General features: G+C 46.5%; 1 protein-coding gene and 3 non-coding genes across 4 annotated transcripts; 1 reads left to right on the top strand and 3 right to left on the bottom strand.

Annotated features, from left to right (window-relative positions):
• Nucleotides 1-2,200: 2,200 nt before the first annotated feature.
• On the bottom strand, nt 2,201-2,336 carry LOC115946287 (small nucleolar RNA SNORA31). Its single transcript, XR_004080385.2, has one exon. It is a non-coding gene; the product is annotated as a small nucleolar RNA SNORA31 (small nucleolar RNA).
• A 685-nt stretch (nt 2,337-3,021) lies between these two features.
• TPT1 (tumor protein, translationally-controlled 1) lies at nt 3,022-8,092 on the bottom strand. The gene is made up of 6 exons (XM_034072543.1): nt 7,927-8,092; nt 7,500-7,573; nt 6,924-7,114; nt 6,097-6,202; nt 4,660-4,776; nt 3,022-3,254 (listed from the first exon to the last, which is right to left on the bottom strand). Exons 1-6 carry the CDS (start codon nt 7,952-7,954, stop codon nt 3,252-3,254), a joined length of 519 nt encoding a protein of 172 aa, XP_033928434.1. The 5' UTR covers nt 7,955-8,092; the 3' UTR covers nt 3,022-3,251.
• Nucleotides 3,313-3,442, bottom strand: LOC115946286 (small nucleolar RNA SNORA31). Its single transcript, XR_004080384.1, has one exon. It is a non-coding gene; the product is annotated as a small nucleolar RNA SNORA31 (small nucleolar RNA).
• Nucleotides 8,093-15,294: 7,202 nt separating the features above from the next.
• On the top strand, nt 15,295-15,401 carry LOC115946285 (U6 spliceosomal RNA). Its single transcript, XR_004080383.1, has one exon. It is a non-coding gene; the product is annotated as a U6 spliceosomal RNA (small nuclear RNA).
• Nucleotides 15,402-17,573: the final 2,172 nt, after the last annotated feature.

Genomic DNA, 17,573 nt, shown 5'->3' with positions numbered 1-17,573 from the left:
CAAGGTGCAGGGGCTACAAACCAGCACAACTGTGCTCCTAGCAATGGATTTTGGATGGTTTATGGCAGACTTGAGGCTTGGCAAAGCCTTTTTTAACTCCTATCAAGACATTTATCTCTGTCCCAGCTGCATCTGGGAAAGCACAGCCTAAGGTGAAGTGGAAGCACCTCACCTACTCCAAGCCAGCAGCAGCAAGTTTGTTCCCTACATCCATTCATGTAGGACACTCCCCCTACAGGTTCTCCTTCCTTGTGCCAAAGCTGAGGGCTGCAAAATGCTCCAGAACTGCCACCCACCTGGTTTTAAAGCTGTAATTGAATCATAGACTAGTTTGGGTTGGAAGGGACCTTAAAGATCATCCAGTTCCAACCCTTCTCCCATGGGCAGGGACACCTTCCACTATACCAGGTAGCTCAAAGCACCATGCAACCTGGCCTTGAACACTGCCAGGGATGAAGTCCTTCAGTTCACGTTGTGTTTAAGCAGCACCAGGGTAATTTCTTAACGATGGAGCATTTTCATCAATTCAGTAACTCCAAAGCTGTAGCACTACAGCAGTATGAAGCTTTGCCTTCTCCAATCACTTTAGCTTTCCAGTCCCCAGAAAACAGCTGCATGAGGAGGCACCAGAAGGGGAATTGGGTTGTAAGGAAACACACCAGCTTCATTTCCACCTCAGAGCTGCAGCACAGACTGTTGACAAGTGCATTTACCAGCCACAGGCCTCCCACTTCACAGCACACAGCAACTCCCACAAGGCATCAGATCTCAACGTTCCCTCACCCTGCTCTCACTGTGGCCAACTGCCACAGCAGCACAACCCAGACCACTGCTTGTCACCCCCACGGTTTGTCCCTGCCATCAAGGGTAGTTTAACCTCTCCTCCCTGCTGCCTGGCAGGCTTAGCACCAGAGCAGTGAGACTTGTCCATTTCCCTGGGAAACTGAAGGCAGCAGTGCCTGTTGGGAAGCTCAAGCAGCAGCAAACCCACTTCTCTTGCAGCTCACTGGAGGGATGAACAAAACCATCTCCTGCATCTCAAGAGCTTCTGAACTGACTTTCCTACAACAGGACAGAAGGGAGACTTCCCATCATATGGCTCCACCCTGTAGAAAAGCAAATGAGACTGTGACCTACTGGTTAGGCATGTTTGTACGCACCAGTTCAACATCCCAATTAGCCCGGAGTAGGGAGGATGGCTCACAATTTGCTAGGCCATTCAACCCAACCATGTGCTCAGCGTGCTTTTAAACCACCTGCTTTTCAAAGCACCTCCTCATTCATATTGCAGCTGTCACACAACAATTTGCTTCAGGCTTGTTCCCCGAGAATCCCAGCCTCACCAGTCAAGCCAGGGCAAAAGCCCTTTCCACTCCCACATGCCAGCTCCACACAGTTTTGTATGTTTTAACTCTCTGGAAATGGGAGCCAGGGGTTGCACAGCAAGACCAGAGGCTGCCTGTCCATGCAAGCACTGCCCTGCTGACACTAACTTTACTCCACTGAGAAGCAGAAGTCCCAAACTAAGCAAGTACTTGCTCTCCCCTTTAATGCTCACAGCTTTTAACAAAAGGTAAGAGAACATCCTGACCTGGCCCCGCTAAAAAACCCTCTGCAAGGAAAGAGAGTTGGCTCAGTGATTTTATTTAGGCTGTGAACCTCCCTTTCAACCCCATAGGGTGAAGGCAGAGGAGCATCATTTTGCATTGCTCAGATGACACCATTACTGTACCTCAGCCAAAAGTGCAGCTGGCCCAAGCCCCCTTTTTGGGAAAGTGAAAGATATGTAAATGAAGTTCCCACACAACTAAAATAGGGAGTGTGTTAACTAGACAAGAACCTCTGAGATAACTAGGCCACGCTCCCCTCCCTCCTCCACAGGCAGTATCTCACTCCTCCCAGCCTGCTGCTGCATCTATCTCACCCCCTGCAGAAACCTAGCTCCAGCCAAACCTGACACAAGGCAGCAAAGATGCCAGAACTCTGCAGTGGAGGTCTACAGACTCACAGATGAGCAGGTGGCAACCAGGTCATGCCCTCCCCTTTTGGCACCTTAATCTCCTGTACCTCTGCCTCCACCACAGCAGAAAATTATGGGTGATTTGCAGCCCAAGGCAACATCCCTGGCCAAGGGCACACACAGCTGTGTTGTCAGCAGCAACGTAACCCCCTCCAGCCCCATCAGGGGCTCTGCAAAGGTGTTTGTGTTCCTTTATTCAATCCAGGCTGCCACAAGGTCAGACAGGCAGAAAGCGCAAGGAACCTGTTACTGTCGCATCTCAGCAAGAACCAGAGAAGCAACCGCTATTTGCTCCAGGTCTGTCAAACAGATGCACTTCCTAACAGGGCACGCAGCAGGAACACCAAGTTATCAACACTCAGCTAAGTCTCAAGCCCAAACACACCTGCTGTGTATAAGCCTAGAATAGGGCCAGGCCATTCCAACATTTCTCTCACCAGTAAGTACAGAACACCCTAAAATCCTGCAATTTGGGAGCTCTCAATCTGCTCCTGAGCAGCTGTCAGATACACAAGAGCCACTACCACAGCCAGCCTGCATTGGAAAACCCTCTCCCCACAGTGTTACCAGTACCTGGGCTCAGAGGGAGTGCTGGTATTAAACTCTTGCTCCATCCATCTTCCTCCCTTGATCCTGAAGTCATACTACAGCTGAGGACAGACTCAAGCATCCTTGGCTGATAAAGCAGCTCAGCAGCACATGTTCCATTCTTGGGTTTTGTTATTAATTTGGTATCTCTTCCAGAGATAAGTCTCCGCAGTCATGAAAGATGAAGGTGACCCACTCCATCATGATGACATTTCCTGGACTTTGCCTGATTGACCTTAGCCTGCTCCTGCACTCCAGTATCACAGGTAGAAACTGCATGAAGTCTGTCCTTAAGTTATAGTGTGCTAGGACCAGGCTATGTTACTGACAGTACCAAATCCTGGGACAAACACCTTGCTGCAATCTCTCCTGCAAGTCGCCCTAAGAAACACATTAGACCAAAAGCCATCACCTAGAATGGATTTAAATGGGTTTTATTTTAGACAATCTACATGACAGATGTTTGTTGGTTTTTTTTCTTTAAAACAATGCCTCCACTCCAAATCAGGGTCAAAATAAGTGAATAAAGCTCAAGATGACATCAGTCCAGTTAGACATTGCCAATTCCTGGTGTTGTGCCGATGAAGAAGAAACAGCAGCCAGCTATGAAGACGGGTGATCCAAAACCATACTGTTTGATTTGTTACTGAAACAAGAGTAGCAAATGTTAGCTCACGATCACAACAGTAAGTTCTATAACTTACTTGTGTATTCCCTAATTCAATCTGAGCTGCCACAGGTTGGCAGGCAGAAAGCGCAAGGAAGTTATTTTCGCATCATAGTGCAAACCAGAGAGCAACAGGGAAAGTGCTCATGGTCTATCAGAGGATGCTGATCATTCTTATGATCATACAGAGCAACTGGCATCAGCTCCTGAGCAAGCCAGACAGGATACTCATTCATACCCTTTTTGCTTGACACACCAAGTTTCAGGTTTCCCTTCAATTAAGAGCACATCCTAAACAAGTACTAAGGCTTACAGTGTATATACTGCCTCTTACTAGAACTGTACCAAGAAGCCGTCATAGGGTTTTTTTTGCCTCCCACTAGAACACCCTGCTACTATTCTTTTAGTCCATCTTGAAGGAGATGGAGATACCCAAATTACACATCCAAAAGGTCTGCCCAAGCGGGGGAGATGAACACAAGCTTCTGCTTTGGAGGCACCTTCCAGGTGACCTGGGCCTGTTCCAGAGTGCAGGGCAGATATTATCCCTCCTCAGGCAGGCTGCAGGAGGTGGTGTGTCTGTTCTGGCCAATAAAAGCATTCCTTTAGTTGGGCTCATGTTCCACACTATGAGTTGGTTCATCTTTACATGACTTGCATACCAGGAAGCCTCTAGGAGGCTTTACAGATAAATTTAGCTGGCTATAAACAGACTTCATGAAGCCACAATGATTGGGCAAGGCAAGTGGTGACCCCACACTAGCAGTCTACAGCAAATTCCATGGCACTCCAAATAAACCTAAAAACTCAAGTGTTGTGATCCAAGGACTGTTTTGCTGCAACCACATTCCAATAAAGAATCATTAAAGATAAAGCAGACAACAGGAGATGTCTGAGCTCAAACAGCTAGAGATTCCAGACAGTATAAGGTGAAATACTTGATTATTACCATGTTCCCAAATTTAGGGCAATTTTTTAAACACAGTTCTTGCATAACAGAAAGTGGCACCAGAATAAGCAAAAGAAGTAACATGATCAAGTAGGATATTTCACAATTAACACGTTGTCGTGGTGCATTTCAGAGAACATTGTCTTTAAATCACAGTTACACACATCTCAGAAAGGCAATTCTTTCTGCATATCTCAGCCATGAAGTCACCATGAATCACTGCAGTGAAACTACTTCCCTTTTGGTGTAACTGAATAGCACATGAGGGAAGTCTCAGGCACTGTATGTAACACAAAGCACCTATTACGCTATACTGACTTCAACCTTTAAAGTTTAAGCTGGCAGCTACTGTTCAACTTTAACAAGGACACAAGAGAACAAGCAGTGCACTGAAAGAACTAATTATATAGCTGGGCACATTCACCCAGTACTTACACATTTCTCGATTTCTAAGCCATCCTTAAAGAAAATCATATATGGGGTCACACCATCCTCACGGAAATCCAGGAGAGCCACCATACCATCTGGATTCATGTTCTCTCCTACAAAGAACTTGAAAGAAACATGTTACTGAGACATTTAATGAGCTATTACCAGGAGAAAGTGCCTTTTTACACAAGAAAGCTATAACATCTCCAAGTTCAATTTAAAACTCCCCCTCACCAGCTGCAGGGATTTTGCTTTCCGCAGCTTATCCATTTTAGTGCCACCAAAGTACCTCAGCATTGAGCAGACCAGGGGGAAGGGATGCCATTCAGAAGTACCTCGACAGGCTGCAGGTGGGCCAGTGTGAACTTCATGAAGTTCAACAAGGCCAAGTGCAAGATTCTGCACCTGGGTCAGGGCAACCGCAGGCACAAATACAGGCTGGGGGAGGCTGGATTGAGAGCAGCCTAAGGAGGACTTGTTTGATGGTGTTGATAAAACACAACATGGCCCAACATGCATTTGAGGCCCAACAAGCCTCTGTATGAGGGCTGCATCAAAAGGCACATGACCAGCAGGTCAAAGGAGGTGACTCTACCCCTCTATTATGCTCTTGGAAAATCTCTCCTGCAGTGCTGCATTCAGATCTGGGGCTCCCAGCACAAGAGGGACATGGACCTGCTCAAGCAAGTCCAGACGAGGGCCACACAAATGATCAGAGGGCTGTAACACCTCTCCTGTGAAAACAGGCTGAGTTGGGCTTGTTCAGCCTGGAGAAGGTCTCCAGGGAGATCTTACAGCAGCTTTCAAGTACATAGAGGGACTACAAGAAAGCTTGAGAAGGACTTTTTACAAGGCAATTTTATGACACCTGAGGGGGAATGGCTTTAAATTGAAACAGGGTAGAATACCAGGAAGATGTTCTTCACTGTGAGGGTGATCAAGGCAGTAGAATATATTGTCAACGGAAGCTGTGGTTGCCCCCCATCCCTAGTAGTGTTCAAGGCCAGGTTGGACAGGACCTGGAGCAACCTGCTTTAAGGAAAGGTGCCCCTCCCCATGGCAGGCAGGTTGGAACTACCCTTCTAACCCTTCTACCATTCTATAGTTTTACCACACTGCTATGACGAACAGAGTAAGACACAGCAGATGCCAAAATTATCCATCTTTCAAGTCTTAGAACTCCATGGCTCCTAAATGATGCTAGCTACAAATGTAGTTACCTACAAGCACTGCAAACTGAAACAAGATCCCAAACACCCCAAGAGATTTCTATGCTATTTCTTTTCTCTGACTCTCAAGAGTCTCTAATACTCCCAGACAAGGGCAAGTTAGGTGTCCTGACTCCCAGAGTCCTCAAAAGTCATAACAAGCTTGTTCAGCCAATGAACCAACCACAGCTTGTATCACTGCCACACTACTGTAGAGAGACATAAATTTCATTACCTGGTAGTTTTTGAAATTCGCAAGGATGTGTTTGATTTGTTCTGCAGCCCCTGTCATGAAAGGCTTTACTCTCTCTGGCTTGTGTTCCTCAAGTCTGGCTTTGATTCTGGAAAAAAAAAAAGATCTGAAAACATGTTCTAGCTTAATAACTCCACTGAGCAGCATTACATCATAGCAGAAAGAGTTGTTAGCAGTCAAACCATCTGATTTTGCTGCTTTTCCCCCCTCCCACTCTTAAAGCCTCAAAATTTTAACTTAACTTTGCTAGTCAATTAGCAGAACAGTGGCTGACACTTGTATCAAGCTCATTTTACTTCCAAGCTAATAGTAGAAAAAAAAGCAAACCATTTTCAGAGCACAAACAGTACTCTCTCTCAACATCAGTCTTTTCTCCTTTAGTACTAACTCACTGAAGCATGAGCAACAGAAGTTACACCTTGAATTAGCAGAAGTTCCATTCACACATTACTTATGGGCATTTAAACTGCCAAGTTACAAAAGCTTCAGGAAGCTTTTCTTCACCTCACCCCTTTCACACGAACATCTGGTATAGATAAATCCAAAAGAAAACAGTAAGGTTACAAATAACATTCAAAGCACATGACAGGTCTTGTACGTCAGCCAAGATAAATTCATATTCCACTATCGATTCTTTAGAGCTCCAGCTCTGCCAAGTATTAAAAGGTATTATTCAGGTCCACAGCAAGTTTGGCACCTGTATCAGAACTAACACTTACTACAGCAACAAAGTTCAACACTGTTTTTAAAATCTCAGCAACCTAAAATTTCTGCAATCCCATTTAAAGAAAGAGCCTGCTGACACTTACGCTTTCATGTAATCCTTTATGTACTTCTTGTAGGATTCTTTTGTAAAGCTGGTTTCTTGCAGGTGGTGGTTTATCACTATATCAACACCAGTTATGACCGTGGCTTCTGTTCCATCTCCCTCAGGACCTTCAGCAGAGGCATTGCCACCAATTAGAGAGTCATCAATTTGACCCTCTGTCCTGGTGACCATCTAGATTTAGAGACATCAAAAAACTTAACGGCTCTGCAAAAACCTTAATGCTACCGCTCTTACACATCTATGACCTGACAGCAGGGCATGACTTCAGAGCCACAGTTAAATGCAATGAACCTGACTGCAGCCCAAGCACAGGCTTAAGCCAGGCTCCTCTCCCAGCATGTGACATCACTACATCGCCAGCACTGAACTTCCACACAGCAACCGTGGTAGCAGCCGTCTCCGTCCCAGCCACAGGCACCAAGCAGTGCCGTACCCCCCCTCTAGGGCCCCTCGCAGGGAAGCCAACCCCTCTCCCCAGCCTGGCTCTGAGTCACCGCTGCGAGGCCTGCCTTCCCTCCCCGCCATAGTCCCTTCCTGAGGTGGACAAGCTACTCACCTTCCCCTCCACTTCCAGGCACAGGCCGTTCGCCACCTCCCGGATCTTGTAGATGTCCGAGAACATCTCGTCCTCTGCGGGGGGACGGACACACAGAGGCGGGCGCCGCCGCGTCAGCCTCCGCCCTTCGCGTCCCCGTAACCGCCTCCCCTCACCGCCCTTCCGGGCCCCGCTCGGGCTGCCCGTCACCCCAACCCGGACCCAGCGCTCCCCCGGGCAGCAGGGCCTCAACCAGGACTCTACGTTACCCACCCCCCCCCGCCCCCCAGTCCCCGGCGCGGCTGCTCGCACTGCACATGCGCGGCACCGCCAGGCCCGGCAGCCGGGCGCAGGCCGCGGCCGGCCGCTTCCCCCATCCCGCCAGGAGCAGCCTCCCGCCCGCCCGGCCCTCCCGGCCCCCTCCCCGGCGCGGAGCCGCCGCCCTTACGGCTGATGCAGTCCCGGTAGATGATCATGGCGGCGGCAGGCGCGGCAGCGCGGTCTCTGCGCAGCGACCCGAGAGCGGGCGGGAGCGAGGCGGAAAGGGCCGAGTCAGCGCCTGCCGCAGCTCATATAGCGGGCACGGCACTGCGCGTCACCGCGCACGCGCGCTCCGCCAGCCCCGCCCCCGCGCAGCGCCCCCGCGCGGCTGTTTGGGGGGGGGGGGGGGGGCGGCAGTGGTGGGGCTGTGGGAGCGGCACTCGGGGTGTTGGGGTGTGTGTGTGATGGGGGGGGGGTCGGTAGCACAAACCCGAGCTAGAGTTGTGCTGGCCCGGAGGGCTGAGTGCCCGGTGCTGGCCGGGCAGGGGGAGCTGCAGTGGAGGCTCAGACAGCCTGTCTTTGCCCTCAGGTGAGGCCGGGCTGTCTGTGTGGCAGGCTGTGTTCCTTGAGTGGCAGATGTGCCAGGGCGCTGTGCCCTGCTTCCTGTTTCTGAGTGCTTCACGGACCTGGGCATGAATCACAGAATCAGCTAGGTTGGAAAAGACCTTTAAGATCATCATGTCCAACAGTTACCCCAGCACTGCCAAGGCCACCACTAAACCATGTCACTAACGGCCTCGTCTACATGGTTTGTGAGTACTTCAAGGGATGGTGGCTCCACCACTGCCCTGGGCAGCCTGTTCCAATGCCTGACCTGAAAAATTCAGTGAAGAATTTTCTCCTAATCTCCAGTCTTAAACCTCCTCTGGTGCAGCTTGAGGCCGTTACCTCTTATCCTGTCACTTGTTACTTGGGAAAAGAGACCAGCCATCAGCCTGCTCCATCCTTTCAGGAGTTGTAGAGAGTGATAGGTTTCCCTGAGACTTCTCCAGGCTAAACCTCCCTAGTTCCCTCAGCCTTTCCTCATCATACTTGGGCTCCAGACCCTTCATCAGCTTCGTTGCCCTTATCTGGATCTGTTCCAGCACCTCAATGTCTTTCTTGTGAGAACTGAACACAGGATTCAAGGTGCAGCATCAGCAGTGCTGGGTACGGGGGCTGATCCCTGCTGGCTCTTCAGCTCTGGCATAAGCTCAGTTTTGAAGCAGATCCACTCTGAGCCTTTCCCAGACACCTGGAGAAGTGCTGCTGTGAGTCACCTGCAGCGCTGGGGGTGGCACAGTGTCATCACCACTTATGTATTCCAATAGGGCATTTCTTAAAATGGGTAGGACAGGTGATGTTTGGAAAAACCTGTGATGCTCCCTCTGTTCACAGCCTGATGAGGTATGTATCGGCTGGCCTGACTGCCTTCTCCTGTGGTCTCCATCATCTGTAAGGACTTAACTGCAGTGGGGCTGTCCTCACTGCTGAGGAGTTCAAGACCTTGTGAGGGTTGTGACAGGTATTAAGCATCATGCCTTCTCCAAATAGATGATATATTTTTAATAGGCAAATAATTAAGAAGCTGTCAGACTCTTCCTGTCATTACTGCCTCAGACTAATCAAGTTGCATATGTTTGGGACACCACTTGTATGCTTGTGAAAGGACTGGTTGGGACAGGTATATTTTTCCTTATTTTTGCAAAGATAGAATCATAGAATGGTTTGAGTTGGAAAGGACTTTAAAGATAATCCATTTCCAACCCGCCTGCCACAGGCAGTGACACCTTCCACTGGATGCTCAAAGCCCCATCCAACCTAACTTTGAACACTTCCAGGGATGAGGCATCCACAGCTTCTTTGGGCAACCTGTTCTAGTGCCTCACCACCCTCACAGTGAAGAAACTTCACTCATTTACAACAACTCAAAAATAAGAGAGATTAAGCCCAGCAGTCAGGGTCAGGATGAAAGGCAGAAGCACAGTAATACCTAGGCCTCTTTTCCTCCACTTGCACATACTTCTCTGCCCGACACAATTGAAATAAATGTAGATCTCCCATGAACCATTATTCTTAGGGGACATGACAAAATACTTTCAAAAGACATTATGAGACCTAAAATGCTTAATGCTTCTAATGATCCTGGACTTGACAGAGACAGTAGGGCACAGGATACAATTGCCTGTCCATCATCCTCCTCAGGCAGTAAATTATTCAAGGCTTTCTTTGTGCTCACCTTTTATCTCCTCCTCCCCTGCTATCTCTTCTTTTGCTGCAGATATCAGTGTCCCCCACCTTTTCTTTTTTTTTTAAAGATGGTCTAGCTGCTTACATAATCTTGATTAAATTTATCAGTCATTCTCTGCTGGTTTTCACCTTCAAGGAATACCTTCCCCTACTGTTGCTATCTCAGACCTGAAGAAGGGACTTCTGCTCAAAAGCTTATCTGTTTTTTTTTTTTTCTTATAGCAGCTGGCTTGATAAGAGATAGCCCCTCTTTATACAAACCACACATCTTTAACAGTGGGTTGAATGACAGGGGAACATTTGGCTCCTTCCCATGGTGTAATATGCAGCTAAAAACATCCAGTTAGTAGGTGTGCTTCAGTTTGGTTTTCATTTGCAGAGATTGTTCTAGAAAAAGGGATCTTCCTATAGTATCAAAACCTCTTACAAATTCAGCGGTTGGCCTTGTCTACTGGAGTCAGGGTAGAAACCCTTTGCACAAGTGCTGAGATAGATGGACCTTCAGGTTGCCTTGCGTGTAGGTCTGTATTCAGAGTTGCAGCTGTGAAGTGGGAGGTATTACTTAAAAATGCGTCAGTTAAATAGGTCAAGGCTCCTATGTGAACATCAATTTGATGTGAAGTTATGCTAAATCAGTATCAAGTGGAAAAAAGCTTTAAATGAGACCAGAAGTGTTGACATGACAAGGTTTTCATCCTTTTAACCTGAGTGGCTTTTAAAATTGATTCAAACTCAGACAGCTCTGAGTAAATCCCAGGACTAAGTTAGTGATAGTTTAATTGGTGTAGGCTTTGCAAGAAGCACTTTACTGAGGTACCAGTGCTAAAAATTTCCTGTGATGCCATATTAAGAGATAATTCTGTCATGTGCTGATATTAGAAATGCCTTCCTCCCCCTCCTTGAAATCAGCATCAGTTGAAGAAACCCTGAGCATTCCACACCTGCTTTCTGTGTCTGTGCAGGCAGCCCCTTCAAACACCTCTCATATCCAGGCAAGGTTAACACATTCTGGAGTGGCAGGATAAAAATGTAGTCCCTCTGCAGCAGGGTGCTTTAGGTGGGAGCTGACAGGTTATCCTGACTGTACTTCATCTTTGGAGGCATCTGAATCCCCAAGCACTGTTCAAAGTCCTGTGTTTTTATAGATGAGGTTTTTAATATCACTTGAGGTGGGTTTTCTAGGCAGGTGTCTGCAGTCTCACAAGAATCCTTTCTCATTGAAGACACAGGTAATTGTGAATTATTGCAGTGTTACTCTCATCAAATATTAGCAACTGAATATGATATAACTTTGTATCTTGGATTCAAATGGCAGATGACCGCTGATAGTTCACTGTTCTTTCTCTAAGTGAACAGTACGTTTTCAGCTCATTGTGACCACTCCCACTGGGCTGTATCAAAAGGGAGGAGATCCTGCCTGCAGGTCTCCAGCCAGGTGCAGGCAGTGGAAGGAAATGAGAGCTGGGGCTCGGCTATGACCTAAGGAACATTCTTCTGACCTTTGTAAAAGGCTGCGAAAGTCACAGTGTATATGTGTATAGATATATTTGTATCTATTTATGTATATTTTTAAATCTATGTATCTGTATAGATAGGTCCTGGTAGAGAGAAACTGGAAAATAGAAGTCTAACCAACCAAGTGAGGCCTGGCACTGCAGAGAGGCCTGGCAGGGCAGTCTGTGCTCAGTGCCCCCTTCCCCATTGCATCTCCTGGCTCTTGCACTGGGAGAGGAGATACACAACAAGCCTGTGATCAGCTTGTATCTTCACAAATCTGGCTGGAATTTATGACTGAAACAGCAGCTGGGACTTTGTAGCCCTGCATTCCACGCACCCAGATGGAAACTCTAGCTCTAACTGCTTTTGAGTTCTTTCCCCACGGGGGTTAAGGGCACTAAAGAGGTCCTAAACCTTCTTGTTATTAGGTTACACAATATAGCCAGCCTTTCAGTCCCTAGAAATCATAGAATCATAGAATAGTTAGAGTTGCAAAGGACCTTAAGATCCTCTAGTTCCAACTCCCCTGCCATGGGCAGGGACACCTCACACTAAACCATATCACCCAAGGCTTCATTTTGGATGTTGAGCCAAAAGTCATAATTTGAATCTACACTGGCCGTGTACTAAGACAGAGTCCCAGGTTACAAGATTGGTACTTGAAAGGACTGAACTTTGAGCACCAGTGTAGTTTATGAGGTCTGATTTATTCACAGATAGAGTATGTCAGACTGGAATAGAAAAAGAATCACTTTTTAGGATATGAGAAAGGTCTTCAGCTCAGCAACAACCCCTCCTGCACTCAGAAGAAATGTAGGTGTTGTTACACTGACGTTACAGTATTAACATTTCTTTCTGGTTCAGCTGGGTCCCCGAAAATCCTCTGCTTCTTCCTTGGCTGTACACCCACAGCTCTCTTTTATGACGGCTGGCTGCACTTCTTCAAACAGACAGAGAGGTCACTGCACAGCTACAAAAAGCCTTTTTGTCTGTGACATTACATCCATCACTCCAGCTTACCTAAAACTCTGCCCGTGGGGATGGATGTGTGCAGGGGTGCACTGCACATGCCAGGGGATGCTGAGCTGATGCTGTGCTCCATATAGCCACTCTGATAGTACGCTCTTGAGTACAGAGAGATGTCATCAGCTACAGACACAGGACAGAGAACTGGGCAGCAGTTCTGCAGAAAACATATGGGGTACTGGCAGATCCAAAGCTGAACCAGAATGACAGAACCATGGAATCATATAATCTTTTAGGTTGGAGAAGACCTATAAGATTTTGAAGTCCAACTGTAAACGTAACACTGCCAAGCCCATCACTAAATTAAGTCCCTAAGCACCACAACAGCAAATCTTTTAAATACCCCCAAGGGACAAAGACTCCACCACTTACTTCCCTGGGCAGCCTGTTCCAATGCCTGACAACCCTTTCAGTGAAAGAATTTTTCTTGATATCACCTGTCTTACCTATTTTAAGAAAAAACCATGGCATATTGGAATATATGTGGTGATGTTACATACAAGAAACTTCTGCTGTCTCAAAGATGTGAGGGGTTGAGCTCTATTCCGTGTGGCTAATGCCTGCTGGAGAGCTGACTCCACCTTTAGCAATACACTTTGGAAAAGATATGGACTAATCAGCAGGGTTCAGAAAAGCAACAGGAATAAGTAGAAGGAATATGATTTGGTTTATTTTGCTGTAAGGGGGTTTTAGGTAAGGCATTGGAAATGCTTCCCAATACTGGCAATAGAGAAACAAGAAGTAGGCTATCTACCTAGTTCACTGTCCCTGCAGGTTTTTGAGAACAGTCCAGAAACTTGCTCAGATGAGGTCAGAAAACATCCTAGGTCTACCATGAATGACACAGGTAACAGCTGATCCCACCCCACAACAGAGGAGCAGACTGCCTCTAGATCCTTTCCAGCCCTCTTCTGTCTCACCCAGTGATTCTTAGATGAATTATGTGCTGTCATTTACACCTGTTTAGGCAATTGGTTACACAGTTTGGATAAAAATAATATTCTTATATCACTATGCAGAATGAACAAGAGAGCTTGGAAAAAGGAAGCTGACAGAAAGGAATGTGTTTGTTGTCATGCATGGCAAGATGGGCCTGCATGGAAGCTTTATTCCTGGTAGAGCCCCTGCTTTAGTCCTGTTTAAACACAACAGAGTACAGTCCTTTGACTCTGACTAGAGATATGCTGCAGAAAGATTTTCTTCTATGCCACTCCTAAGGGGAAGGATTTAACTATTTGTGCTTGCTGGCACACTCCTTGGTCTGCAGGTAGTAAACCTGGATTTCTCTGCAGAGAGATCTGCTCTTACAGCCGTAGATTTAGAACATCCACAAACATAACCCTGCTCCCCAAAAAAACATAACCCCAAAACATATCCCCAAAAATATAAACCTGTTCCCTCCCCCTCCTCCCAGTATGTCAGTACCTGCCTGGCTGTTTCAGTTGCTTTGCAAAGAATGAGGGTGGAATTCATCTTATTTAACCTCTGCAGCAGAGATGGCTCAGAACTAGATCCTTATGCTAAGTGAGCTGAATTCAAGTTCTTATGAAGTAGCAAGGCCTGTTACTTAAGGGAAGGCCAGCTGGGTGTGTGGATGGTGGCAAGGCAGATGTGTCCTCTCCAGCAAAGGTTCAGTCCCATGGTGCTCCAGTGAGGTCAGTGGAGCGGAAGGTCTGAAGTCAAGCCAGGGCTGGGATATACAAGACACAGGGCCAGGCATAGCACAGCTGCAGCATGGAAAGCAGATGTGGAGTAAGGAAAGGGCCTGAGCACAAACACAGCTGCTGAGATGTGGGGAAAGATGGCCCCACTGAGGCTGCTCCCAGCTCTGTCCCACACAGCTGTGGTTGTACTGCAGTTTGAGCCAAGGTTACAACTTCTATGCACAGACACCCTTCTGAAGCTGTACAGCTTTTTTTTATTATTTTTTTTCTGAGGCAAGCTAACCTCTGTGCTTGAATTTTCTCCTTGAAGACACTGAACTGAACTGTATCCTCAGTTAACTTAGCGATACCTACACAGAAGACTCAAAGAAGACTAGACCTCTGTGCTTGCCCTCCAGATGTAACTCAACTCATTGGGGTGCCAGTGACATACAGAGACACCACACTAGATGGCGGGACTGGAGCAGGTGGTTGGCAAGCCAGGCTCTACTCTTGGTAGAAGGCCAGAGGTTTTCCATTGGTGTTGGTGCCATTGCCATATCACCTGGAATGCCCCAGGATCAGCACAAGAAAAACTTGATCTTTGGCCTGTAACTGCTACAACCTCTCTGGGCTCCTGGCCAGTTGGATGCTGCACACAAATACCATCCTCTCCAGATAATTACCATCCCCATGTGATGAACATGGCTCTGTTGAGTTTTTAACCATTAGAAGGGCTAATCCTGCTGTGCTAAACTCACTCCGCTGCCATTTTTCAAACTGGCATTTGCTTCACAAATGTTTTGAAGCCTGAAATTGAGTTCTGCCATTTTAATGCAACACTGCGTGCTTTTTAGTTCATTGTTATGCCGTGTGAGCTCTCAGTCTTGTCAATAGGGAAACAGTCATCAGAGCATGGGGCATGTTAATGGTCTTACTCCTAAAATTCTGGCACTGGATTTGCCAGCAGGTAATAAATAATAAACACAGTTACAACTATAAAGCAAAGCTTGTTGCAGATGTTCCAGAAAATGGCAGTAATGGCATTACAAGGTGTCATGGGTTCAGCAGTAGCAGTCATTTTTTTTATTTTAGTATATGTGCTGCCAAAGCGAGCACATATTCTAAAATTGGAATGGTACAGAGAAGATTAGCATGGCCCCTGCGCAAGGATGACACGCAAATTCGTGAAGCGTTCCATATTTTAGTATATGTGCTCGCTTCGGCAGCACATATACTAAAATAGAAGTAATTTTTTCAATATAGAAAACTCGGGATCTCCTGTTTACCAGACAATGGGTAGATCAACCTTTTGGCTCCCCAGCTGTGCAAAGCAGCACTTTAAAATACTGTAGAGGAAAGGAGGCAACAGGACTGAAAGACCAAATTTTGGAAAAAAGTTTCCTAAATGGCAATCTATTAACTTGCATTCTTAACACTTGTCAGCTGCAAAAATAAACCTGCTACTGTTTTCAAAGATCCTAAGACAGATTGGTTATTTATTATTTTCTGATAAGGCCTTTGTGTCTATCATATTCCTCCAGTCTGTGAAAATCAAAAGGGACAAAGGATATGTTAGAGGGTTTCGAGGTATCACCCAGCTTCTGAGTGATTTAGAATTGCTCTGGCTTATATTGATTTAGCAGTTCTGTATTGGTTACAGCAGTTCTGTAGGAGCCATTATGAAATGGAAGTTTTAATGGAAGGATGGTAGAAGAAGCTGTTTGAAAATTGTCCCCCACAAACATGCTCTAAGAAGAAAATGCTGATCTGTTTATCTGTCTGTAGATGGCTGATAATCTCAAACTTCAAGATTAGAGTAGGAAGGGACCTTGAGAGGTCAATCAACCAGTCTTCTTTCATCATGGGGATTACTTAGACATGCACCACTCTGGGGAGATGTTTGTCTACCTTGTTTTTCAGATCTCCTGATGATGGAGATTTCCATCCTTCTCTGCAAAGCAAACATTTACTGAAAAAGGGCCTGGGGGATGGGTTCTCCCATTCGTCTGTATTATAAATAAAGGATGGATCATAATCTGTATTAAAGTAGATTTAGGGGTCTGTCTGATGCTCAGATCCTTATGGAGCTCAGTCTGGCTCATTCTACATGGACACTTGGCTGCACAGTTCCCATATGTATAAAAAAAAATTCTGTATTGGTTGTCAGCACTTTCACACAGGATGAACCAGGATGTTGTTCCTCACTGTTTGATTACTTCGCTTGGGCCAGTGGGCACATGGAAGTCTATCTGCAGCGCTGTGATACTGTAGGTAGAGAGGAGAAACAGAGAAGCCAGCCAATCTTGTGTTTCTACCAAGAAGCTTTACTAACAAAGGAGCTTAGCAATTCAGCTAATGGATACAATTCAGGGCAAAGTTGCCTAATAGTAATAGATACTTCTGTGAAAACAGAAGAGCAGTCCTCAGTGTTGATCACAGGACTAAACTGTTAATGAAATGTTAAGAAAAAAATGGGGAAAAAAACCAGAAATAGCAAATAAAACCAGTTATTCAATGTCAGTTATTCACTGCCTCTCAGCTGTAGTTCTCAGGAGATAAGAAGAAGGCTCCTTTTAACATCCTGGGTATAGCTGTATTGTGGAACTTGTTGTTCGAGGATGCTGTGAATGCCAACATTTTAGATTATTGCAAAGCAATCAGAAAGAGTCATGGAAAAAATGCAGAAAGAGCTATTAAGTACTTCTGGTTTATGAAGAAGTGCTTCAGGCAAGGACTGCTGAAGGCCAGGAAATTTAACACTGAAATGTTACCTTCTTTGCATAGATTTGTAGGTTTGTGGGATAAAGGGTTTGGAAGAGATCTCCCGTATCCTTGAATCCCCTTTATTAATGTATCAATCACATGCAGCCTCAGGGAGAGATGTTTCTAGGAAGAAAGAGGGAGGAGGAAGGTCACAAGGAGGCTAGGGAATCATTTCTGTCTGTTTCTCTGGCCTGAAATAACCCTTGGCAAGCTGTGGGGCCATGCTGAGGTGAGGAAGGACCACTGCCCACTGCCTCTCCAGCTCCAGCTATTCTAATTGCATCAGCTGCTGCCCTCAGGATTTTTCCTGGTCTAATTCTGCTGTCTCATAGTTCTGACCTGGTATTGACATTTGAAAGAGCAAGTAAACCCCTTGTGTCAGGTGGTTTAGCTGCTGTCAGCTTCCTTACTGTTTAATAGCTGAGCCCAAATGCCCAGCCAAGGCGGTGTTGGATATCCCTGGGTAAGTGAAGGGTTATGGAGGTGCTGCAAGGTCAGGCTGTTTTGTTTCTGCTATGCCAGGAAATCATGTCCACCCTGCACTGTCTTCTGGGCAGCCTCAGGCCCCCTCCATCTGTCTTATTCTTGAGATGTTCTGTGGTGTGGTTCAGTC

This window comes from Melopsittacus undulatus, chromosome 2, assembly GCF_012275295.1.
Source record: "Melopsittacus undulatus isolate bMelUnd1 chromosome 2, bMelUnd1.mat.Z, whole genome shotgun sequence".
NCBI classification, from domain to species: Eukaryota; Metazoa; Chordata; class Aves; order Psittaciformes; family Psittaculidae; genus Melopsittacus; species Melopsittacus undulatus.
Note: the sequence above shows the minus strand (reverse complement) of the source record. Positions and strands in the feature narration are given on the sequence as shown.